Here is a 27391-nt window from a genome sequence, read left to right as displayed (position 1 = left end):
TGGAAAAAAATCCGCATGGTATTTTCTCTGACACAACCACAAAGCTGCTAGTCTGCTAGTCTGCAAAAGAACACAGAGCTGTGAAGTGAAGGACCAATTTGCTGTGATGTCTTCTGACAGGAAAGCTTGGGAAAGGGGATTGTCAAGCTTTTTGCAGGAAGGTTCTGACTGATGAGAACTTTTGTGCAGCATCTCCAGGAAGGAATGGAACGTCAGCATGAGCGTAGGCTGCCCGGATGGACTCTAGACTAATTCAGTCCAGCACCCCGTCATCTGCATCCGGAATCCCTCATACACGGGCGTCTGGCAGTAGCCAGCTCTGCCGACAAAAGTACTTGAGGGGACCAGGGTGTATGTTCCCAACAGACTGCCTGGGGGTGCGGAATGCTTAACATATTAACAGTAAGATTAGAGACATTAATTATGTCTTATACCTGTTTTCCACCAGGGTCGAAAGTTCTTGCTCAGAGGCACAGATGCTGTGTTGGGGATGTTATGCTGCCACTGCTGACAAATTTCACAGAAATAACAGTAGGTGCACATACCAGGTTGCCTTGCCAGAGATTTTTTTCCATCAGTTATCTCAAGGGAGTCACAGAACTCCAAGAGGTTAAGTAGATTAATGTTTTTGTTCACATTTCACAGATAAGGAAACTGAGGCAGGCAAGCAAGGTATTTGCCCCAAGTCACAAAAGCAACTCAGAGACACACCAGACCAAGGTCAGGTTTCATAAACCTCGTGCTCAGTCTCTCAGCTGGAACTCCCTCATTACTCCTCTCTAGGCTACAGCTGTGCAATGCTGAAGGAGGGCAGGGGAAATATTTAAGGGGTTTTGCAATTGGAAGTATCTGGGATCCATGTCCAAATGAACAGAATGAAATGCGAAAGAAAAATACTTCCTTAAGAAAGGAGAAAAGCAGGTACACAGTGAACAACAGGACCAAGCATGCGGCTCCAGGGGAGAAATCCTGTGCGCAGGTTGCTAAGTTTTGACTGATGTGGTAGCAGATGGGCTGAGGAGGCTCCTCTGCGGACGGCAGGGAACAGGGCGAGGGGTGAAAGCTGCTCTGGAGAGCTGTCGTCCTCCTAGAGAGCCACCACAGAAGCCACCTGCTGGACAGGGTGTTGGCCACGTGGGATCCTGAGGAGCTACCCAAAGGGGCACAGCCGTCTGGATGAAGACATTGAGACAGCAAGGCAATGGGGCCGATGGAGACGTGGGGGACAATCCGCTGTAACATGTCTGAGTGGGCTGCCTCAACAGAGTAATGCCCCCTCCCTTCCCCGTGTTTTCCCTCTCCACTTAACCTTTACCCCAATTTGGAGCAAGTCTGGAAATGAGATTTACAGGAAAGGCCAAAAGAGAACAAAATCGCTTCATTTCTGTTATCTGTTTTGAGCGAGGCACATAGAGAATAAGATGAAGGTTACTGGAAATGAGGATAAGACAAAAACAACCTTAATGGTTCAGTCCTGTGAAGTGAGATGTGATTCAAGAAATTATTCTATTTCGTCATTTAATGGAAGGACTATCGGGCTGAATCTTGAGAAGGAGGTTAGGTGGGTCACACGATCTTTTTCAGAAGGACTGGAGACGGGTGTGTGGTTTTTAAAGAGGAGGAGGAAGCAGAAGAGTTGGATCAAGATCCCAGCTCTGTTAACAGGAAATGAGGTCTAGTGTTGGATTTGTAGAGGCTTAGTCTTGGCAGGACACCCCATGCTGTGTAACAGGAAGAAGAAAGATAAAGATTGAAATGTTATGAGTATCTGTGGAATGAAGGGAATAAAATCTGAGTGAGGTCCCACCTGGTAACCTCCTGTGAACCTTCTCCACGAAATGTGGGATGAGGGCTGCATGAAGAGGTATCGAAGGGAAAAGGAGATATAAGAACATACTTTTTTTTCTTTTGGTAAAATAATCTCTTACCAACAGGTATTAAGCACACACTTTTATTTGCAGCTACATTCCAAGTCTCAAGCATGCAGAACTATACTGAAGTAGAACATATTTGCTGTATCTGAATCTCAGACACAAAGGCAGGGCAGGTCACCCCAGGGCGGCTGGGATTTTTTTTTTTTAGAAGACATTCCCATTCATCCCAAGTGTCACGTAGAACTGTGGGCGTGACAAAAACCCACACGCTCTCATTTGGAGGCTTGGCCTGTCTGCTGCTATCGGCGTGTGCTTTTCTCTATAAGGTGGGTAAGTTCATTGGTGGTGAAGCAGGCACCACGTTGTCCTCACATTTAGCATATTATAATCGCAGAATTCAGAGCTGCAAGTGTCCGTAGAGGTCGGTGTGCCCAACCTCTTTTGGGCACAGATAGATAATGTGATGGTCAAAGAGGATGATTAAGCATTTATTGAACTCCTCGTAAGAGAAGCCACTGAGCTCAGGACTTGCTCAGCTGGTTAAGGCTGGAGCTGGATCAGAAGAGCCCAAGCCCTGACTTCTCAGTGTTACCTACTCGCTGACCACTCTGTCTTGTACATACGTGACCATGACTAGTCCCTACAGCAGTAGGGTTTCAAGAAAAAAAAAAAAGACTTTCAAAACCAGGGAGGACAATGCGTTACATGATATCCCCTGGGACAGAACCCTACACAAAAGCCAGTCGGATGAAGAAAGATGTGAAAGCAGGAGACTGTACACGGGGGGGCGGGGATGGCAGAGCAAGGAAGCAAACTTGCGGAGGAAGAAAAAACAACCTCTTTACCCATCCAGCTCCATATACTTGCGTATCTAGGGCTAGTCTTGATCTAAAATGAAGTTGATTCAATGAGGAGCTCATTACTTCTCACTCATCAAATAACCCTCACAATTCTGTATGTCTATTCTGCTTTGGAATAATTTTGACAGGCAAAATAGGTATTTATGGTTTTATTTTTTTTCTGTGAATATTATGTTCAAGTAAATACTTAGGCATGAGGATGCTAACTCTCATCAGCTGATTTCACATAAGTGAATTCAACTATCTAAGGATATTAGTCAGTAATCTTAGGATATTTATTTCATTATAACCTGGGACATACTTACATTTGTTTAAAGAAAATCCCTTTCTGCTGAATGCTTGTGTCTCTGCTCCCTGCCCCCCACCAACCCTCCAAATTTGTACTTCGAAATCCTAACTTCCAACGTGAGGTTATTAGGAGGTGGGGCCTTCAGGAGGTGATTAGGTCAGGAGAATGGAGCCCTCATGAATGGGATTAATGCCCTTGCTCCTTCTGCCATGTGAGGTGAGAGCAAGAAGATGCCTATCTATCAACCCAAAGGGGCTTCTCACCAGACATCTACTCTGCTGGTGCCTTGATATTAGGCATCAGCCTCCAGAATTGTGGGAAAGAAATTTCTGTTGTTTATAAGCTGGCCAGTCTCTGATATTTTGTTATAGCAGCCTGACCACACTGAGACACTTTCCTTCCTAACCAAAAAGACACTCTGTCCTCTGGCAACCCCGTAACCAACTCTATCCGTCCTCAAGCTAGGAAGGAGTGCAGGAATTTCCAAAAGAGGAAGGAGAACGGCATAAAAATAAGAAGTAACTTCTTCAGGGCATTTTAGGACAAATAAAAACTGGTATGAGATTAGGTCTTCTTCATGTCCTGGGCTTCAAATCTCATCAGTCCTCACCTGGTTCTAATGCAGGAAGAAGAGTGGAGGGGGAGACGAGATGTTTGAGTTTTCCATCTTCCTCTAACTGAACACCTAATATAGGCCAGTCCTTGTGCAAATATTTTGCATGTGTTCTCTCATTCATTTCTTACAACAACAGTTTGATGCTACTCTCTGCTATTTAAGAGACAGAAAAGGGACGCTCAGAGACATTAAGTGACTTGCTAAAGGGTACTGGCATTACCAGGCCTACTTGTTTTTGAATCAGACGTGTACCTCTCATGCTATGTTGCTTCTAAAATCAGAGTTCGAAAGATGATTAAAGGCACTAAAAATTGTTAATGACAATATTAATGTTTTTCTACTTTGTGTATTCATTGTGCTAAAGTCCTTACATGTATTAGACAAATTAATTCTTACAAGAATCATATACATTGGAGACTATTGCCCGATTTTTTAAAGGAAGACACCAAAGATCAGGCCAGTTGAGTGCACGATTACAAGTCACATTTCTAAAAGCAGATTTGAACCAGGTCTAGCTCACTCTGGAGTCCATATTTTCAACTGCTTTGCTAGCGATTCTTGTCCTTTTGGGGCCTGTAGATTCCTTTGAGAATCCAGGAAAAGCTACGGATTCTTACCTCTTAAAAATAAGTATTTACACTCCGGTTTCTCCACAGCTGTTTATCTGGACCAGGTAGTTCTTTGTAGGGGTGGCAGTCAGGACGATGTTTCATGTGCCCCTGGAAGCATATCCATGACTTCTGGGGGATGAAGTGACCTTGCAGTTCAGCTCCCACTATATTCAGTGGAGCCAGGTTTCTATTTCTGCCATGATTACTGGTGACATTGCGTGGCTTAACCCACCACTTTGGGCCACTTTCTTGTGAGGCCCCTTCCCTCTAAAGTTCTCATGGTTACCGAGGGGAGAGTAAGAAAGCTGCGGTAAAGACCTTGTCTCTGCAGAACCTGAGACAGCATGCGAGAATGGGCTGGCTTTCCCAGGGGTAGCTGGCTGGGGCCCAAAGCCAGTCCGCATTAGCCCATGGTGTTGAGAGGATTAATCATGACCAGATGTCAGCTTCTGCCTCTGCATGTTTCTGAAAGGGCCCCCAGTAAAACCTTCTGGGATAGCATCAACACCCACAGCCCAAACCCCAAAGCCTGGCTTCAGACTACAGAGCAGTGTTCTCGCGGAGTGGGGTGGGCCTCCACGTGAGATGGCACCTGATCGAGGGACAGGACTGTCCTGGAAACTTTCTCAAGGCCCTAAAATCATTCTGTGACAACTTCTGCCTATTGTGCTTTTGAAAATAAAAGAAAAAGAAAAAAATCCCAACCTAGAAGAAAACTTTGCAGTCCAGACTGAAGTCATTTAACTTCATTTAAAAGCAGGAGCAATGAAAGGAACAGAATAAATCATGACTGTAAAGTATAGTTTTTAAAACTAAGAAGTAGAATAAAGAAAGTTGCTAAGACTGGAAGCACATTAATTCTTGTCTGGGAGTAGCTGCCCGCATTAGCCAATGCTTTCCGTCACGTGTCCAATGACAATTTCAACCGAGATTAATGGGACATTCTTCCCCAACCACAGCTCTCTTTTCTAGGGACAGTCAATTGCTTTCTGCTGTACACACCATGGCGACTTGACCCATATTCTTCCTTCTGTCCAAAATGTCCTTTGCATTTCTGCTCACCTGTCGAATGTTCATCCTTTGTAAGAAGGCTAAGCAATGGCCTTCCATTCATAATTTTCTCCATAGGCAGAATTAATTGCTCCTTCATCTCAACACCCATGATACTTTTACATCTGTCTACCACAACCCAGATCACAGTAGAGTTGTCCACACACTTACTCTATCACCCCACCACCTCGATAGATTACGGAATGAGTCGTCTTAAGTTCCTCACTGCCGGTCTTCAAGAAATACTTGCTAAGGTGAGTCACTTGAAAAATATTTCATTCAGGTGCTTTGGGCCTCGTGTAAGTTTCAACTACAACAGGCAAACTGTTTAATTTACAGACTATGACTATGAGAGATATGTGAACCCAGGCTAGCATGGCTACACCAGCACATGTTCGGAGAGCCTTTATAGTTCTGAAAATCAACCTTGCGTATTACCCTCTGAGAACTGACCCAATACCCTGTTGGTCAGCTGTGTAAGATTCTCTATCTAATTCAGTTATTGCCGTAAAAGCCTCACTCCAATTCTGTGGCAAACCAGTGAAGTTTCAGAAACATACCATTTACTCAGCACCAGCGGCATGAGACTTTTTTAAAAAGACATCTGAAGAGTATTTTTTTTTGTGCATCAGAATATATTTAAATCCATTCTGACATAAGTTTTCAAAATGTATTATAACTCTTTCCATTTTGAACACCTCCTGGAAACATCAGAATAAATAAATACATCATAACTTAGAGCCTGTATTATAGTCACTACTGAATCTTATAATTTCCTCAGCAAGAAAATTTCAGGAGCAGTGACTTAGAGTCATCACGATACTCACTGGCCTATGATGAAGTAATCGCATTCGGTGCTTGTTTTAACCTTTTTCTGTCTCCAGTCATACAAGCTTCCTCTCCATCCCTTCCTATCTCCTTCCTGATTTTCTCTTTTCAGTTTACTTTGGCCTAGAAAGCCGGATAATAAAAAGCTTACGAAGGAATATGTGCTATATATGAACCAAAAAGATTCTGCATAAATGCCTAATCAGATTAGAATCTCAGAGGCCTTTCCAACTTATTGAAAATTATTTATTTACTTAAAAAAATACACAGCGCGCTCATTTGTGCTATGATGGCTACAAGCCTGGTTACTAGAAAAATGAGCCCGCAGTAGAGGATCTAGAACAAAACTCCGAGCATATTATAAACTCCTGTCCGTACCTATCAAGAAGGTAAATATAGCTTCTTAGGTGAAAGGTACCGTTTTCAGATTCAAGGTATCATCGTTTTGAAATAACTTTCATAGATTATAATTTACTTTTTGATTAGATCTACCAACTTTTTTTTCAAGCCTACTAAGACAATCATGGAGTCCAAAATACAGCAAATTGATGTAGGCTTCCAAAATTTCATCCAGCATAGTATAAATTTATTTTTCATTTGCATGTCCATGCATGAAATAAAAATGTGAGAGTGATAAAGATCAGCAAGAAAAGTAATGATTGATGCTGGTGTTGTGGGATTTTAAAAGTAATGTTGCATGTTTATAAAATAGTTACTACTGCAGAAAATTCGTATAGTCAGGCTTCTCATTTATGGGTTAATATACACTAACGTTTTCAGCTTTTTAACAAAAGGAAATTGGTTAAAAATAACTGGCATAACATTATTGATTTTTTCTCATTTTTAAATTAGTAATTTTATTTTTTAAGGTAAAATTCTTAATGGATAAATAGTGAGTATGAATTTTTCCTGGTAAAGTTTCTATTTTTGCTTTTTTTAATGCTCACCCAAGGGTATGTTTATTGATTTGAGAGAGAGAGGAAGAGGGGGAGAGTGAAAGAGAGAGTGAGTGCGAAACACTAGGGACTGAACCTGCCCCACTGGGGGATCGAATCCGCAACCTCGGTATGTGCCCCGCCAGGGTCAAACCCGCAACCTTTTGGAGTATGGGATGACGCTCCAACCACCTGAGCTACCTGGCCAAGGTGTAAAGTTCCTGCTTTTAGTTGTCCCTAAGATGTATAATGTTTCTTTGACTAGGATGAAATGCTGGAGCGTGGGTTCCAACATTTGAGGATTTGCAATGGAGCTATTTTTCACTCAGATTGTATGGTCCTTTTGTCAAAGGTAAAAATCTGGAAGACATGAATACTAGTAATGATCTTTACAGTTCTCTCCCAGTAGAAAACATTATCAACTTTAAGGAAAATGAATAGTTGAAGAAATCATTTACCATTAGTGTTTTTTAAAAAGCTGTCCCTTTTATCTTCCTTTGAATTCATTAATTATAGATCTGTCACATGATTTATAGATGCCAGCAGAGATGGAGGTGGAAATTACTCATGCTGGGAACTCCTACCGGACTCCTGTTAAGAGCTTGGAAGAGATTAAATGTTCCTTATTATGAAGAGACATGAAGATTTAGAATCAAGCCCCATGTTCCCAGAAATTCCAGGACTATACATAGTCTCTCCAAAAATTCATACTTTAGTCATTTTAAAAATAGGAGGATTGCTTATATTGGATACACTTTTTCTTTCACCCATTAGTAAATAGTGTAGATTATGAAATTCTGCATCTCTCAGAGGGAGGAATTCGAATTTCCTAAGCACACAAAAATCAAATCATTTAAATTATGTCTATTTCATATTCTGAGTGCATGCATTTGCAATTAGCTATGTCAGGCATTTTTCTTTCACCTAATTTCATCATCATCAAGTAGTATTTATTAAGCACAAACCTGGCTAATTAATTTTCTAGAGAATAACAGGAATTCTTAAATTCATTCTCTCTATTTAAGAGCCCTTAAATAATCTACCTCATAAATGACATTATTCCATAGGCAAAAATTGTCTTTAAATTTTAATTTTTACCTTACTATTTCAAAGTTTCCATAGGACACATTAATGTCCCAATGTATATTCAAATTAAAAAAAAAATCAGGTTCTGTGAGATTTGTTTTTACTACATGTTAATTTTCTACCTTTAAAAAATTGCTATTCTACTTATATATTTTTTCCTAAAAGTAATTCATTTTTAAGGTAAAAAAATAAGCAGTGTAAATTAATATAGTCAATAGATGTAAAAATGTGTTTTGCTCAAAAAAGGTTCAATTAATATGGTACGTCAAAAGCAAAGCAGAAAAAAAAAAAAGAGCCGCTGATTTCAGAATTCAAAATGTTTATTAGCAAATAAGAATGGAAATATCTAAGGCCTTCAATCTGATAGTCAGGATTTTGTGTGTGCTTCAGTGTGGAAAAGGAAGAGCTACTTTTTAGTGGATTTTGGGAAAGGAGAGTGTTCTTCCCAAGGGTTTTTTTCTCACTACAATGAAGGCAATGTTTCTTTTCACTTACCAGTCACACATTCACTTTAAATCCAATCACAAAAGTGGAATTTTAGAAAAGCATCCTCATGACACACTATTTTTACTCAATTCATGATCCTTGGGTCATGAGAAGTTAACCAGTATACTTGTATGCAGTATATACTGGTTCTGGAAGCAACTGCCCTGGACTTCAGGGGCAAATGCCCAGGGAGAATGACAGCAACTAAAATGGAACTACAGACGACAGTACTCCATGGTATTGTTTAAGCATGTTAGTATCAGTACTCCATGTTAGTATCAGTCCTCCGAGTTGTACTCGGCTGTCATGGTGGATAGTTACTTTGTACATTGCAAGGGGAGGTCAGAGGGATGCTCAGGAGGGGTCCGCAGGGGCCTCGAGAGGCAAACACAGTCTGCAATGGCAAATGCTGTGTCCTAACACGAGCAGGGAAGAGTTTCTGGGCTTCTTGACTAGAATTTAAATAGTTAAGCCTTTGGATAATTCTGAATAGAGTAAAACACCATTTTGCTTGCCCTTGGAGTGAGTGACGGATCACTTCCAAGAGGCAATCCTACCGTAGCTTACTTCTCTATTAGAAGTGATTCAGATAAGAGCTGAAATGATAGAAAGCAGTAGCCTGAAAGGTAAGGGGGCAAACAAAAAAAAAGAGGCTCTCAATTAGAGTCACAGTCATTCAGGGAAGGGTTTTACATCTGGTAAGAAGTAGCCTATCTGTTCACACCAACTGAAGCCCCCAGGAGAACAGAGCACAGAAATTCCACAGGAAGAATTTGGTCATAGTTTTCAAAGTAGTTTAGTTTTCAAAAACTCACCTTCTCTAAAGGGACAAAAAGACCTTGAGAACCAATTAGTGGTATAAAGGGCCAGGAGAAAAAGACTGTGTTCTGGCAGAGAGATTATTTTGTTGATATTAGGTAAAAACCTAGGGCCAGATGCTAAAGCCCATGTTCCCCATGCTTATCTCCCCTTTGCCCTAGGGGCATGCAGTCTGTTACATTTGTATCTTCTGAACAGGGTCAGGAACAAAGTCTCAAAACAATTTTTGTAAAACATAATCCTGTGTCACAGAACAGGTGGCAATGTTTTGAGGAGGAACAGTAGAATATTAGAGCAGCAGAAGGAGAATAGAAAAACTCTTTCTTTTTTACCTAATCAGATGTCTGCTTAGGCCTCTTCCCTTTACACTGCAAGTAAACAAGACGAATGGCTACTAAACAGTCACAATAAGGCTAAACTCATGATTGATGCCCCTTCCTGTTGAAGATCAGCTATAAATATGCTGTCCACTGGTTGTTAATGGTGTGACTATCTGACTCAGCAGACCAGTGTCAGGGAAGAGATTTACATAAGTGGAAAGTGAAATCTTTCTGTAAGAAACAAGACTCTTAGAAACTGCTTAGGTAAGGAGATGCTCACTTGCACAAATACAGATACACATATTAATCCAGCTCTCCAATATCTGCTTGAGCTTAAGTTATTGCCCATAAAAAAGCTAAGATGTTTGCTTTTAATTTCCAAAAATTCATTTCAATTTCAATTTTACTTGGAATAAATTCTGCAAATAGAGCTGTCATTAGGAATGAGAAGAATAATATCAAGCTGATGTCCACAAACGTGACCACGACCCATCCTGAGACAGTGCATGCTCAGACGGCTTGGCTAGGAATGACAAGCCTGATGCAAGAGAATTCCAGGGCAGCAGTCCCTGATCTCGGGGATACGAACGGATCAGAGGAAAGAGCCTTCGGCTCAGGGCCGCTGAGCACAGAGTCTGAGGTCAGACTGCCTGGATTCAAGTCTCAGTTTAGGCAATTCCCGGCCGTGCGACCACAGGCACACAGATGCTATGCGGACGGACAGGCATTAACTGCCACAACCTGCAATCTCCCCCAGGTGAAGTGACATGCTAATGATCCAGTGTGAGCATAAAGAACAAAACCACAGAAGCCACCCAAAACACCTTTCATGCTGTCCAGCAAGTATTTGCACCAAGAATAATGAGTGTTATTTGCTGTTGTTTTATTACTATTATTTTCCTTCTGCTCCTGATTCTGCATTTCTGAGTCAGATTGGAGAGTCTGATAGATTGGATGACGGGCCTCAATTTTTCATCCTTCCCTGCTTCGCAAGGGCAAAGTGTGGGTGGACTATGTTTCCTCATGCCTTGGACTGACTTTGAATTCAACCATATGACTTGTTTTGGCCAATGGGGTGTGTGTGTGTGTGTGTGTGTGTGTGTGTGTGTGTGTGTGTGTGTGTGTGTGTGTGTAAGAGTGAGCCAGTCTGGATCCCAGAACTTAGGAAGCTTCATCCATTGCTGTGGGCCCTCTGACAACTCATAGCATAAGAAGAAAATGCTGCAGCTAGCCTGCTGGTCTGAGACACAGGTGAAGTATGGGGAGCACAGTTAGACTTGCCAACCTACGGTGTGACTGAGACACTGGCCTGAATCCACAGCCCCCCAGCTGCCCTGCAGAGTCACGCGGGTCCTGAGGAAAATAAAGACTCACTGATGTGTGTCACTAAATTTTAGTCATTATTCATCATGCAACAAGAGCTACCTGATCCAAGGAGTGCATTGAAGAATCGTCTACTCACAATGCATTTCTTATTTCCCAAATGAAGACATTACCTCAGTGTCTACGTCTGCAACAGAAGTGATATGGTGGGTTGAAGAAGAAAAATGCTTCAGCAAAGTTAGGATTCCAGGACCTGGCTGCCCCTGTAAATCCTAACTAGACTTTCTTGGCATTTGTGTGGGAGATGGCATGCCTTATTAATATCAAGATTATTTAAGTATGGCTAATATTTATAAAGTTTATCATAGGCACTGTGCTAGGTACTTTATATATTTTGCCTCTTTTTGTCATTATGTGAGCACCAGGACGTAGGCACCACTAATTGTACTCTTTTTACAAATGAGGAAACTGAGGCATATTGAGGACCAGCAACCTGCCAACATTCGCAAAGGGGGAGAGTCGCTAAGCTAGGGTTCGAACTCCGGGGGTCTCATTGCTGGGTTTGTAGACCCATCTGTAGGAAATGAAACGAGCCCCTTAAAGTATCACCTGCAGGAGCTGATGATGAGCTCAACATGTTTCCCCCTCTGTAAGCACTTTATTGCTTTAATCACATTTTCTGTATCACTATTTAATCCTTAGAACCCGTGGGTTAGGCATTATTCAGTATCTCCACTCTACAGATGGGGAAATGGGAACACAGCTGGTTAAGTTCCTTGCCAGCCAGCAGTGGAGTTGGATTTGAACACAGGCAGTCTAGTCAAGTACACATCACCCCGTGTTAACCGCTACGATCGCACTCCTGGTCCATTGTGAAAGGGCAGAATCACGTTCTTCCTTTTTTTTTTTTTTTAGAAACATACAGGCTTCTCCTAGTTCAAAGGCAAATAATGCACTCCCAGCACCATGCTTATCTTCAAATGTTTCAAGTGTATGAAATGTGATCAATGACCTTTCGTTTATACTACAATCACTCGCAAGCTCCACTGAGCTTTTTTGCTTGCTAGCACAATCTTCTTATTTGCCACCTTCATATCGACTTATTCTTTTTTAGTTCTGCTTTTCTGATTGTCTATTTTTAGGTTCAAGTCTGTCAGGCTACGAATTCAGAGAAATACTAGCAGAGTAACAAAAGAGAATGCAAGGAAGAATATTAATCATGCTGGGTTTGTAGACCCATCTCTCGGAAATGAAACGAGCCCCTTAAAGTATGAAAAGAGACCACTGTTGCCCAGACGTGTTCACACATCCGTTTCCTGACTGTGGCAGCAAAGCCTCAGGGGTCTCACACCTTCGCACACTCTCTCCAGCCAGTCCTCAAGCACGAAAGCCACTTACCTCCACACTGACGTGGAAACGTCCCTCTCACCCACCTTAAAAGCAGCACCTCCATGGATGACGGATTTGATAAAAATCCCCAGGTCTGTTCCAGTTTCTCGAGATTTGTTTCCTTTCAAGCTCACCCCAAGACCAGCAGAACCAGAGTCGTTCAGGGGGATCTCAAAGGTGAGTTGATCAGTTGTCTCCGGACAGAGAGCATGGCAGTCAGGTTCCCCTTTCTGACGGGGAAAAGCACATGAAAAGAGCGAAGGGAAGAAAGCGGGTTAATATTTACACACCCACATGGCCAAACACAGGTTCATTTGGGAAGACAGGATGACTGGACCTCTAACAGCGTACTCCTGCTCCCGCAGGGCAAAGGGGGGTCTTTCTCTCTGCAAGGGGCCAACACCACACCCAGGAAGTGGCGGAAGAGCTTTGGGGAATAATATTTGGTCATGGGCAATAGAGAGGATCCTTCGGCAAGGCAGAGCCATGCCATTTGAAACATTGCGTAAGTATTTGAAATTGCGGCAGAACATTCTCGATAATTAAAGAGGCCGGGCATTAGACTTAGGGAATCTTGGGTATACCAGAAAAGACCTCAGAGGTAATGTGGTTGTAACACCTTCACTTTACAGATGAAGAAACAGAGCTTGGTGAAGAAACATGCTAAAATTTTAAAGAAATGTCTGGCTTATGTAATTTAAAACATATCATTTACCATGAAAGCAATGCTACTGATAAAGATTGTTGATAGGACACAGAACATTGAAAAAACAAAATGTTATTTTAGAGTTGGAGAGATGTGATTTATAAGGGATGTCACTGAACTAAATTTTACTTTGTCAAAACTCAGGCCTTACGCATGCTTCTTCGGGTAGTCGAGCTGACTGGCAATCCATTTCTGAACCTAAAAAAAAGGTAATGCCCAACAAATACCGATGTCCTCTCTGACAAATGACACCTCGCCGCAAGAATAGCTGTCCTGAAAAAGCACAGAGCATGGTGGCAAAAGGCACACTTAAGTAGGGTTCAGGAATCCACGGAGAAGCCCGTGGTTAATCGTACTTGGCCCCTAGTGTTTTCAAATGCGCACGAGCAGTAAGAAGGAAGTGCGGTCCACGTGGGGGGCTTTGCAGGTGCCCGTCTACATTCCTCTTAAGCTTGCAGAAATGTGAAACTCTGACACGGGGTTTGAAATTTGAAAATGAGATCGCCCTGGAAACCATCAACTCATTCTAGGCCAGTAGTTCCTTCCTCTCTATAATTATGTCTAGAGACTCTCCTCTGAAGGTCACTTTGAGGGACTCTTATGTCAAATTATGTATTTTAAAAATTACTGTGAATGTCTGAATGTCAGTCACAAAATAACAACTGTAAAATCAGAGGTAGCAAAGAACCCATAATTAAAATGGGATTAGGAGGCCTGAGCATAGCCAGATCCACTGGCGTGGCATTTATAACTCCCACCAAAATAGAGAAAACCCATGTTGAACTTTACAAAATAGTTCCTTCATTTAATTTCATTGTAAACGAGGTTAGCTGTAAATATTTTGACAAGAGGTAGCTTTAAAGAAATGAAACTTTATTGCTTAATTTAATAAACCTATTATAGGTTAGCTCTTTTAACTAATTCATTTTATTATAATCTAAGAAAAAATTCTATTATTTGATTCAAACTAGCTGTCTTTTTTCCATTGGAATGTCAGAGATAAATACTAAGTGTAAATTATTAGTTTTCATCTTTGTCTTCCAAAATGCCCTATTGAGAATCCACAACATTTCATAATCATTTATGTTTCCAGGCCTCTCTGGGAGTTGGTTAATTTAAGTCTGATAAAGTTCTACTGAATTAAAATATAAATTAAAGAACAGCTATTTTTCCTAGAAGTTTGTGAAAGAGCCAGACTGGGAGGCCGCTCTGGCTTTTTCTCTACCAGAGGCAAACTGACATTAGGACAAGCCCCGCTTGAGTGACACCTCCAACCACCGTGTTATAAAACCACACCAGCTTCGGGCAACTGTTTAATTCTCAGTAAGTCCCACAACCACTCTCTGTGCCAACACCTCTCATTTATCACCTAAGTGGTAAAAACAAAATGGAAATCAGGTGACCGTATGCTTATCTTCTCATTTCAAACTTAAAATTGATCTTGTATAAGTCCCTGATATGTAAGAGCGACAAACTAGTGCTAAGAATGATTGGTTCTGTTCCGATTGCTTCGCACATGTCAGTGTGCTTACTCTTCACACCAGCCTTTGGGGATAACTATCACGCCCTTTTACAGATGAGGAAACTGAGGCGCACAGCAGTTTCTACGTACCACATGTGTTTGAGCACTGTGTGCACGTGTGTGCTGTGTGTGCATGTGTGCAAGCACCACGTGTGCGTGGGTAAGTGCCACGCCTGCTGTCCGTAAGCCCTGCCTGCTGTCATTGCTGAAGTTCCGTGGGGCCCGTGCACTCCCGTGTCCGACTCCCAGCTGCGGCACTAAGTGTCAGCATCTGCGACCCACCACGACTTGGCCTCACCGCAAGGAATTCCAAGGCAGAGTCCAACTGTGACGGTAAGATGCCACGCCGTTTCACTTTCCCACCCAACTACAGTGATGTTTTATATCTTTCTTATGCTATATCAGGCGCAAGCCGTAATTAGTGGTCTCTAATAACGGCAAACTTTCCAATGGCGAAGGAAGCCATTATGGGAGTTAACACAGCCATTTCCTCTGTTAGAAATAAATGTCCCTTTACCTAATGTACAAGAAAATCAATACGCTGAACGTCTTCCTCCAATGATCTTGGCTCAACGAGTAACTCTGAAAATTAAACTCAGATCTTGCCAGACAACACGAGGGAGCAGGACAGAAAGAGGCCTAAAGTCCTCACAGGGGCCCCACAGGCAGGACCCTCACAATAACATGATCCCAAAGGATCATGCAGACCTTAGACTCTCCCTGGCTTCCTGTTCTTCAGACAAGAGCTTTACCCAAACTGTGTAAGGCACATCCTTTGCTTTTCCCATCCAAGACGTCCAGTGGGGGAAAAAGTCCAAAGAGGCAAGCCTGGCACAGTAAGGGAAATCTTACGAGTGTCATTTAGTTTTTGTGTTTTCGTTTCCTCTTATACTTGCTGCTAGAGGCCATGTGTCTAGATTCCACGTCCCTGCGGTTCCTAGAGCAGGGTCCAGGTGGATGCTCAGGTGCCTGAACTGCATGTTGCCCAGGCCTAACGTCCCAGCACCTGCCCTGGGCCTGCCACATGGGGTCCTCAACTCAGGCTTTCCCACCCTCAGCACGACTGATATTGGGGACCTGATAATTCTTTGCTGTAAGGCACTGTCCCATGCACTGTAGGATATTCAGCAGAATCCCCGGCTACCACCCACTGGATGCCAGTAGTGGCCCCTTCCCCAGCTGTGACAATCAAAAAGCCTTTTGACACTGCTAACTGTCTGCTGGAGGCAGAATCGCCGCCAATTGAGAAGCACGGCCCGGAATCAACAATTGCCAAATGTAGTCAAGGTGAAGGCCACCAGGATCCAGAGAGGTATCTGAGACTGCACAACTGCCTGTCCGTGTGTCCCCAAGTCCCAGGAGGGGCTGGCAGTCAAAGTCCCTTCAGATGACTAGGTCTCAGGCTGATAGGTTCATGACTGACCGCTTAGTTGGTCAGAGTGAACTAGGGAATTCTGCACTGTTATATCTGGTTTTACAGCACTTAATTTTCCAGAGGCAGGAATGTGATCTTTGTGGCATGAACGGAGTAGGAAAAGTGATAAATATTAAACATATAGGTTCATAAGCAAAATACTACCTTTTACTTACATAAGAATCAAGAAGAAAAAAATGCAGCCTATTAGTGGTGTTTGTTAGGTTAGTTATGCTTGTATGTATGTTATTTTGTACTCCTATTTATTAAGAATCCCAGAATGATATAAAATAGCATTGACACAAAGACTTCTAATCATGTGAGAATATGATATGAAATTAAGCACAAAATCTTATGTATATAGTAAAGGAGGTCTGTCCAGAAAGTATCCATCCAGCCATGTAATATGAAAAATAGAGACATTTACTGAAGAAGATACAAGATACAAGAAACATTGTACATGGGACAATGATGCCTCAGTCCCCTTCAAAGTAGGCACCTTGGGACCTCACACAGTTCTCCCAATCACCATCAGCTGCCCCGTCGTATTTTCCTGAATCTCATTGACGGACTGAAATCTCTTCCCTTTCAAAGGTGATTTTAGTTTTGGGAAAAGCCAGAAGTCACAGGGTGCAAAATCTGGGCCATAGTGGGGCTGAGTCACCAGGGTGATTTGATGTTTTGCCAAAAAACTCTGCGTGACATGTGATGCAAGAGTGAGCGCATTGTTGTGATGAAGCTACCATCTCCAGGTGCCCAAGCTGTGGCCTTCTGAATCATCCAGATAGTTTCCATGGAGGAATGTTCAAGCTTAACACCAAATTTGATGCAGATTCATTGCTCTACTCACTCAGTCACTTTGAATGCAATGGCCACACAGTACACATGCTCACTCAATGGCATCTACCGCCCCCACTGACTAGTACAGTGAACTCGCCATTGTTCACGAATGCGTATTCCAGTCCACTGTCCTTGGCTGCCAGGTTACATTGATGTGGCACAAACCATTCTCATTATATTAACAATGGTTGGATTTTTTCTGGACAGACCTCATATTTCATTTATGTAATATATACCCTTCATACACATACTCAGACACCAACTTGTCTACCTATTACCTACCTGTCCTCCATCCCACCTTATCTGTTTCTATAGAAAACAACTTGGTTATCTACTGGCATTGGAATATGGACCATTCTTGTGCAGTAGTATACATAAGTAGTATACATGCTATATATATTCTTTAAATCTACATATATAATACATACTATGCATATATATTCTATGAACATGTGTGTATCTAGTATATTTAAGCTCCTCTTAGAGTCACCAATGACCTCCACGTTGCTAAATTCTCACCTTTCATCTGCCTTGTTCTCTAGTAGCATGAGACTTTTCAAGACCCTACTTCTTGCACTCCTTCCTTCTCTTGGTCCCAGGACATGATTCTTTCATAGTTCACCTTCTACTTAACCGTGCATGCTTTTCCAACCCCCTTGGCAGGTTCCATCTCACCAATCCCTAAATACCTCAGTGTCCTAGGGATCGATCATGTGACCTTTTTCTCTCCCATCCTCACTTTCTGTTACTTCATCTAATTTCCTGGTTTTCATTATCATTTACAGTCACGAGTCACGAACTCATATCTCCACTTCCCTCCCCTAAACTACAGATGCACATAACCAATTTTCTAGTGATCAACTCCATTAGGATTTTTACCTTGAAATTACCATAGGCAAACAGATCATCCCTTAAATTGCTCCTCCTGAGCAAGTTAATGGCAATTCTATTCTTCTGGACATTCAAGCAAGAGACCTCAATGTCATCGTGAACTCCCTTCTTACTTCACACTCAACATCCAACCCATCAGCAAGTCCTGTAGATTCTACCTTAAAAACACACACAGAATCCTACCACTCCAACTGTCTCAAGCACTGCTTCTCACCTGACCCTCTCTCTGTAATAGTGCCTCCTTTCTATCCAACTGCCTCTACTCTCGCCTCTTCAGGCTGTTTCTTGACACCACAGCCAGAGTGGTACTGTTCAGCCAAATACCCACAACCTCCTAGTGACTTCCCGCCTCATTTGGTCAATAACCTAGTCCTTAACAAGGTCCTGTAAACTCCACCTAAGCTGACTGCCCTGACTCTGAGCACATCTCCAAATACCCTGCACCTACCACGTCGGTCTTCCTGTTTTCTTCAATAGCACCTGCATACTTCTGCCCCAAGTCTCCCGCATCACCTCTTCCGTCTGCTCTGAATGCTCTCCCCCTACGTTCCTGCCGACCTCCTTCCCTCACTTCCTTCAGTTCTCCGTTCGAACACCAGCTTATCAGTGAGGAGTTCCCTGATCATTCTGTTTAAAATCGCTTTAAGGGCCTCTCAACACCACCCTACCCATGTCATTATCCTGCTTTATTTCTCTCCGTAGCTTTTATTGCACATTGTGTACTTACTTGCTTATTTTCAAATAATGTCTCTTGGATGCAGAAAGTTTTATATTGTTCTGTTCTTTTCCACCAATACATCACTAGTGTTTAAAACAGCACCAGACTCAAAAAAAAAGGTACTGTACAATTATTTGTTGGAAGTATTAATATATGAGTACATGTCCAAGAGTATGTGCTTGTGTGTGTACATATGTGTGAATTGCGTTTGTGGGACTGTATACACCATATGCCGATGAATAAATTGTTGGCACCACCCTTAATTCCTACTATTCCAGATATCATTAATTTAAATATTTAAACAAAGTAGTTTCTACATTAAAATAATAATAAAGTATCACAGTTATGAGGAATCTTAAAAGTAATCTAGTCCAATTTCCCTTTTCATACCATGCGTCCCACTTCTAGGAGAGATAACAACCCAGCTCAGCTTCTACATCAAATCCTCAATGAAAGCACCTGATGTGTCACAGCTACCAGCTTGTGACAGACATCGGGCTGTTCATGGTTTTAAATCGCATCATGTCACGTCCCTCAGATCATAAGTGAGCCTTGCAAACAGCAACGTTCACGGTCCATTCCATCAACTCGGGGAAGCTCTGTGATCAAGTACCACATATACATTATCTGTCTACTTATCTGTCTCTCCTTCCATGCACATACACACACGTGTGCACACACACGCATAAACAAAAGTTTCATGAGAAAATACCCAGGGTGCAATGGATTCTGGTATTTTCTAAGTGATCTTATTTTTTATAAGCTTTGAACACAATCCACTACATTAGAATAATGGAGAATAGTTTTCAACTTGGAAAACACTGCAGTGATATGTGTGTGTATGTGTGTGTGTGCAATATCGGCATTAAATAAAAAATAGAAATGTAAAACCAAATGGTGAGTAAAATGTTAACTGCCTTTTCTTTTTTAATTTTTACAAGCCATCTTCATGCTTTATCCTATCCATCCCCAGCCTTAACTAACTTGTTAATGTTTTTTAGGCACATGTTCTTCAAGTTCTTGTAGCTGTTGATCTGTTATCACCCTAGTTATACATATATATTTCCTTCTACTTCCCATTCACTTATTTCTTTTCCTATTTCTCCATTCTCTCGTTTTATTCTCTGTAATACTATGTCTATACCTAACCATACTGAATAACCTGTCAGTGTTGGAATTCATGAATGAGACTGATCCGTTCTGGCTCAAGTAACAAGAGATAATCTTTGCAAACCACAGTCATTCAACAAATTTTTATCAAGCATCTACTGTACACAAAACACTGTAATTGGAAATGGCCCATTGAAACAGAACATCATTGGCAAAAACCTTGTTGAACAATACGGGAGGACCTTGCAGTTTCATTCATTGTATTATCTGAGAGGAAAAAACAGACTTCAAGCATAGGAAAAGAGCAAGCAGAGGAATCTACATGGCTGGACCTTGCCAGATATTCTAATCATTTTTATCAAACAAATATCAAAAGTAATTACTTGGCATGAGAGGAGGAAAGAGAGGCAGGAAGATGGATGAAGAGGGAGGCATCTATATTATTAGCTTAAGAGTGTTCCAAATGGGGCCATTTCTGGAATCACAAATGTTCTTGTATTGTAAAGCAGTGCTTGATTCACGCATGCAAGTGGTAATAACCCAGCTTCTCAAAGCCCAGGGGAATCCACCAGTCTGCAGGGCCAATGTTCAATTTCCCAGAAGCCCAGGTCAGACCTGAAAGCATCCATGCTGAACCTTTTATGGCCCTCATTTCATTAAATGCTGTGTTCTTGGCTCAGCATGAGTAAGCTCTGGATGTCTTTGCCCTGACTCCCAAATGTGTAATTAGTTTGTGTTGTGAGCAGCTTACTTTATGCAAGACTTATGTTTCACATGCAATCATTTTGTCAATTACCAAAACTCAAACAAAAGGGTTTTAAGAAAAGAACGAACGATTTTTTTTTAACATCAAGTAAAAGCCATACCTGCCAATTTTGCCAGGATGTTTTATAATAAGCTTAATCACTGTTGACTTTTTTTTTTAAATAAGTAAATTCCAAGAAATTTCAGGGGATGAAATTTTTGTTATAGCTAAATAAATTTTTCACAACAATGAAAGGATAAGACACCTGCAAGACACTTAATTTTCTGAAAATTTTTAATCTTCTAAAAAAGCACAAGTAGCTATTATGAACATGAAAGCTCTTGGCCAGTTGGATTATATAAAATCCAAAATGTGGCTATCACCCTAGAGTGGGGATCAGAGGCTGATTCCAACAGCTGGGAGGCACTTTATTTTAGATTGTATTTTTCAGAGAGTAAAGAAAAGAAGACAATGAGAGATGAGTGGGCACATGAAAGTTAAGTGGTAATCTAGGGATGATCATCGTAATAAATGATAAAAGGCTTTCCCACCACTGCTGCTAATATAGACATGAAATCAGCAGAACTCATGGTGATTTACAACTGGATAGATTATCTTTCAAATCTTTTGTCTGCTGGACAATATAGACAAATTACCAAAAAGAACCAGAGATCACAGTGTGAATAATTTTAAAAAATATACTGAATTATACTATAGGTTGTTGAGAATTAACACAAAGATCAATATTATACATCAATCATATGGAAAAGTGTTGCAATAAGTAGGAGAAAAGTTTTATAGAGCTACATGTAAGTAACACTGGTATTTACTTTGAATGGATAAAAAATTTCAATGTAGATTTCTTCTAGTTAGTTCAATAATAAATATGTTAAGTATATGTCCTTATGTGATACTCGTAAGTGCACATTTATTCATTTTGAAATAATTTGAACCAAAGACCTGAATGAAGAAAATCCTGTAAAATATTTGCAATCGAGACACTTAATTTTTTTCCTGTTTTTTGAAAGGGGGTAGGAGGAGGAAACTACTGAAAGCAAGAGTGGACCTCTGACTGAATTTACCAAAAAACAATTTTCTTTAAGTAAAGGATTAATCTAATACCAGGAAACAAATGTCAAAAAATGGCCATTCTTTCTTGCCTGTTCAGTCTAAAAGTACCTCCACTTAATACTAAGTCAGAGATTAAAACTAACAAAAGTAAGTCAGAGTTAAGATTCCCATAGCAACCTTTCTCCCCTCCTACTTAGAGTACATACACTTGAAAAATCAGCAAATTCAACAGTTTAGTGACGCTGGCAACTTTTTTCCTTTTCAGATAAAGATTTAAAAATGAATATAATATTTTGTCATTAAAAGTAATATAAATGAATATTTTACATTCAGACATCATGGAATTTTATAAAACAAAACCCTGCTTTGTTAACATTGAGAAACAGCAGGTCTTTCTGTTCTACTTCTTCCTATTAAAGGTGGATTAAAGAAATCTGATTACAAATGTCTTAAATATGTTATAAGTGCTAATTTAGTGGTTAAAATATAAGACTATACGCTCTAACAGAAATATATGATCCAAGAACAAATACTGTGACTGTAACAATTTACTGAACTATAAAGGAAGCATAATGGGTCTGATTCTAAGAGGAATGGATCTGGTTGAGAAGCTGGGTTCTTTCTAATATCTTTGAGATCGCAAATGCTTTGTATGCCAGGCTACCTGCACTTAACACCTTTAAAAGACAATGCAACCGTCAAGGACAAAAACTAAACATAAAAACAATAGGCAGCACCTCATAGGAGGGAATGTACCAGTCATGGGTCTGCTTCACCCACAGTCCAGCCCACTGCTCAGGAAGGGGGTGGCACTGAGGAAATTGTGGGTGCCCTCTGACCCCACAACACAAGAGTCAGTCTGCAGGCTGCTCACGCTTCCTGAGGAAGTCTGGCCCGAGATTGTGCCCAATTAGAGCAGCCTCCAGAAACCAGTGAAGCCAACCGAACTGGTTCCCCATCACACATGGCTCAGTCTAAGGTCTAATACATGGGGTTACAATCACTGAACATAAGGGAAAAATTATGAAACACTCTATGAAAAAGGTTTCTTTATTTGGGGACTTCTCAGTGCTTTTAAAAGGTCAGTATCTGTGTATTTCCTAACACCTGAGCATGCGACACATTTTTGCACAAAGCATATTGTAGAAACAGTGTTCCTTAGCATACACTTAATGCAACGGAAGGAAGGGTAGGCTGGAAAGAAATGGAGCAGAGAAGTTTCCGGAAAGAAACACTGTAGGTCATAAACAAAGTCCTGGAGTTAACGCACACTGCCGAGGTTCGCCCTTCCAGTCCCGTATTTCCCTGCTTCACACTTCCGTGTACGTTCTGTAAAGAAGCCGCAATTGGCGTCAGCAAGGACAGAGGCCAGAGAGTTGCACTGGGCTTCCACAGACTCAGAACAGCAAGAACTTGCTGAAACTTTTAGAACGAGGGAGTTCTAATCTTCGCAGGATAAATAAATGGTTAGTTTCCTTATGAGAAATTTTTACATATATTGTTATTTTTCAGCTTTTGATTGGGAGACTTCTGTTGATAGTTCAAAGACAATAAACTACAGGCTGTTTTCACTGTGATTTTAGGAAGGTATACAGTCACAGAATAAAATCCTCAACCATGACAGTCAAAGTGTAAGACTGTGCTACACAACATCCTCCATCCTTAGTGTATGTGTCATTATTTAGGGTACAATAACTCTTTTAGTAAATATAATACGGCTTTCTTCCCGACTTAAGAATTCCAAAGGCAGGAATTACATCTCAGTTACCTACATTTTCCCTAGAGGACCCTGTTAAATGTTCTTTCACTTTAAGGCACACAGAGTCACGTTTACTTAATCACACTTCAATGTAAAACAGTACAACCACAGCCTCAAGAAAGTAATATTTGTTTAAAGGAGGAGGGGCCATTTCTGCTTGTTGGTTAAGGCTATAAGAAAATCAAAAGACAAAAATATAACCCCTTTAATCCCGCCCTTTTCTCTGATGTCTAAGTTGCATCTAAGGCCACTCCAGCTGGAAACCAATCCCCTTTAGTGCACTATTAGTGACAAACAACCCCAAATTCCAACTAACGACTGAGAAATCTCAGTGTGCAACAACAATTTTAAATTCACAGTATATGCTTACTATGGTAAGGAGAATGTCCTTACCACATATATATTTACAAACACCACATGTGTATATTAAATACACCATTTGTAGATGGACATATAATTTGCCTTTTAATAATTAATTACTCTGTTAAAATTAATTTTCTGATATAACTTGACTATAAAATAAGAAGTCACTTAGATTTTATAGAGTAGGAAAACCCATTAAAATTATACTGTGGTATACCTTCCTATTCTCACTACTACAAACAATTTTAAGGGAGAGGGGAAATCGACCAAGGGTTAATTGATGGGGGAAAGTGAATGAATGTATCAGTTGGCTATTGCCATAAAAATGCTGCGTAACAAGCCATCTGAAAATTGTGATATCAAAAATAAGGCATTCCTTTCTGGCTGACACATCTGCAGGTTGAAAGGGGTTTGGCTGACCTGGGCTGGGCTCGGCTGCCTCCCAGCTGTGCACCGACGGCGACCGCGTGCACATCTGCCTGACGTCCAGGGACAGGCACAGAGAGGGTTACAGCCGTGGGATCGTGGAACGCGGTTTATTCTTTCAGTACTGTTCATTAATTCTTGTATTATTATTTTTTGTATAACAACTCTGAATCTGCTTTTGCCTACCCCTGTATTTCTCATCTTCCTTAGACCCCTGGATAGCTGAAGCACGTTTCCCATGATTTAAAACAGGAATGCAAAAGAATGAAATTTTAAAGGCTTTGACCACAAAACATCTATCAATACCTCACTGGCCAAATGAATTCACATGGCCATGCCCACAGTCTACAGCTGGAAAAGTGCTCTCCACACACCATGAGACCAAGACAACAGTACAGATATATAATGCTATTATTGGAAGTGAAGAATTGAGACCAATAATTGTATCCACCCACTGGTGACTTTCTTTTTGACCCATGGGAGAAACCAAGGGTTTGAGATGTATCATAGGGCTTATATTTCCCTTAATCATGTTTTCCTCTCCTTTTTTTGGTAATTTTATTTTATTTTATTTTTAGAGATTGGGGAAGAGACGGCAAAAGAAACGGAGAGAAACACCTACGTGGGAGAGAATCATTGATCAGTTGGTTGCCTCTCGCATGCCCCCAGACCAGGGACCGAACCTGCAACCCAGGCATGTGCCCTGACTAGGAATCAAACCTGCAACCTTTTCCTTTGCGGAATGACCCCCAACCAACTGAGCCACACCTCAGTCAGGGTTCTTTCTCTCCTTTTAATACTACATATTCTATTTGACACATATATCCTTCTGCTATCAGCTGAATGTTTACGTCACCTCCAAATCCATACACTGAGACCCTAATCCCCAATGTGATAATATTTGGAGGTGTGGTCTTTGGGAAGTGACTAGGTCATAAGGTGGAGCCCTCCTGAATGGGATTAGTGCCCTCAGAGAACCCACAGAGCTCCCTAACCATTCCACCACACAAGGACACAGTGAGGAGGAGTCTGCGGCTCAAAGAGGGTCCTGTCAGACCACGATGGCATCCTAATCTTGGACTTCCAGCCTCCGGAACTATGAGAAGTAAGTTCCTGTTGTTTATAAACCATCCAGTTATAGCAGCATGAACAGACCAACACACCATCTCGTAGTCTGAACTTCACAGAGGCTCTGGATCTGTACTGTTTTTCTAAGGTAAAGGAAGTAAGTAACCTAATTCTAGGAAGAGCTCCCCTTCCACATCCCTACCCTGCTCTTGCCAAGTTCTTGAAAGAGTCTGTTCAGGAGGTGCCCGAGCCCTAAATAACTGGATGAACTCCTGAATATTGCCTTTCACTTTACATTATTCTTCTTCAGGATCCACCTTCCAAATGCTCTTCTGCCTTGTCGTTATACATAGGAAAGTAGGACAAGGGTAAGGGAGCAATTTCTATGGCCTTAATTCCTGTAAAATCAGTGTGTAATTACATGAAGTTTAAAAGTTCAGCACACTTCCAATCAATATTTCCCCAGCTGTAGGCTGAGCAGGACTTCTTTCTTTCCTGAACTAATGGATCTTAATTTTCCAACAACGTCAAGTGTGCTTTAAAGGCTAAATAAGGACTATCTCAGTTCAGTTCATATCTAAGGAATTTAATTTAAGAAACTGAATCCAACACAGCGCCAGGTTTACTTGCTGATACATGAAAAAGGAGAGACCCATCTAAGCAGAATGAGTGAACAAATCATTTTAGTTAAGCATTTTCCTGATGGTGCAGACCTACGATTTTTATCACACTCAATGAAATCACGTGTAAGGAAAAGTTTATTTCATATGTATATGTGTATACACCAAGTATAGAAATTGTTTTCACCTCACAAGAAATTTTACACTGAAGGCTTAATGGAATAAAAGACTCTTTACTTAGTATCTCTGAACACCCTGCCTTTACGTCTCAGCATGTAGACACCGCCACCTTCCCTGATTTTATCAGTGGGAAAATGGTCTGCATTCGTCTGAGCTTCCATTTCAGTTTCTTTTCTCCATTCTTAAGCTTCTCATCACTTTCAGTTTTTACAATTATTTGCTGGTCTGTCTATCTTAACTCCGGGGTACCACTGTGATCCCAGGAAAGGCAGGAATTCCATTGAATTCAACTTTGAATCCAGTTTAGCTTCTAGTAGGATGCACATGTATAATAAATATTTGGTCTATGGTGACTTCATAAATTATTTTGTTGACACTTCTCTGCCACAGTGCCCTTCTTGAAATAACTGCGTTACAAGATCAAAAAAGTGACAGCTGTATATCTTATTTATCTATAAAAACATAATTTCAACACTTCTCGTATTCACGTTCTCGTGTGCTTGTTAGACGGAAATAAAATGAATCACTTAAATGTTACAAAGAGCTTCTCTTACTTTTTAGGTTTAATTATTTCTACCTAAAAATCACTCCCTCCCCACGTCCCCCCTTGACACCCACTGGCAAACTCTTACTTAGCCATCAAAGCCTGTCTTCGGTGTCACCGGCCCTCTGTGGCTAGGCCCTCATCTGGGTTTCCTTAACACTCTCGACATAATTAGCACTGATCACACTGTGTCATGGTTATTTGCTATTATATAAACCTATAAGAATTTCAAGGCCAACAAAGACCATTCTACTTAAATTTATGCCATTAGTACCTATTCCAATGCATGCCTGAGAACAAGTGTATGCAAAATATTTTTTAAAGAGTGTTGCTGACATGTGCTGCATCAGTTAGTTCTTCCTTTGTAGCTCCCTGTGGGCCATGTTTTCTATTAATATTCAAAAATAGTTTAAAACTCTTGATTAAGCTTCAGTGTGTTGCAATATAGACCACCACCACCACCGCCGCCATCATCAAATGGACTTTGGAACACCAGGCTCTGCATCCGGGTATCTACAGCAACAGTGGTTCGCCTTTCCCATTTTTGTAACAGTGCTAAGCTTAACCATGACCTGTTTGCACTTTGATGCCTACGAAGGGCTGAGCTATGCAAGAAAATAGCTTGCAAATGTTTCTGCAAACTCACATTTATTTTGGCTCATCTGATCTCCATATCCGCTCTTGAGTTTTGATACAGGGTGGAGTAAATCTGTCATTCACTTCTGCTTTATTATGACAGCTGGTACTATTTGGCAACTACCCTGTTCAAATTAACCCTTAAAAATAATTTTTTACATTTGAAACTAAGACTGTATCTACATCAACTCCTAAACAATTGGTTGAAAGGTTTAAAATCACTTACTGAGACAATTCATTTGTTCTAAATTAAAACCGAAGAGCAAGTAAACTAAAGATCGTTTTGACAGTT

At 41.0% G+C, this 27391-nt stretch overlaps 1 protein-coding gene across 2 annotated transcripts in view; it reads right to left on the bottom strand.

Moving 5' to 3' along the window:
• Positions 1-27391, bottom strand: part of PARD3B (par-3 family cell polarity regulator beta) — a 959988-nt gene that overhangs the window by 392520 nt on the left and 540077 nt on the right. For both annotated transcript variants that reach the window (XM_024564159.3, XM_053918986.1), the window contains exon 11: positions 12531-12716. In XM_024564159.3, the coding sequence (XP_024419927.2) occupies positions 12531-12716 (186 nt within the window). The remainder of the gene's footprint in view (positions 1-12530; positions 12717-27391) is intronic.

The sequence above is a fragment of the Desmodus rotundus genome, chromosome 2 (genome assembly GCF_022682495.2).
Source record: "Desmodus rotundus isolate HL8 chromosome 2, HLdesRot8A.1, whole genome shotgun sequence".
Classification (NCBI taxonomy): Eukaryota; Metazoa; Chordata; class Mammalia; order Chiroptera; family Phyllostomidae; genus Desmodus; species Desmodus rotundus.
The sequence above is the reverse complement of the archived record's forward strand: the minus strand, read 5'-3'. Positions and strand labels throughout refer to the sequence as shown.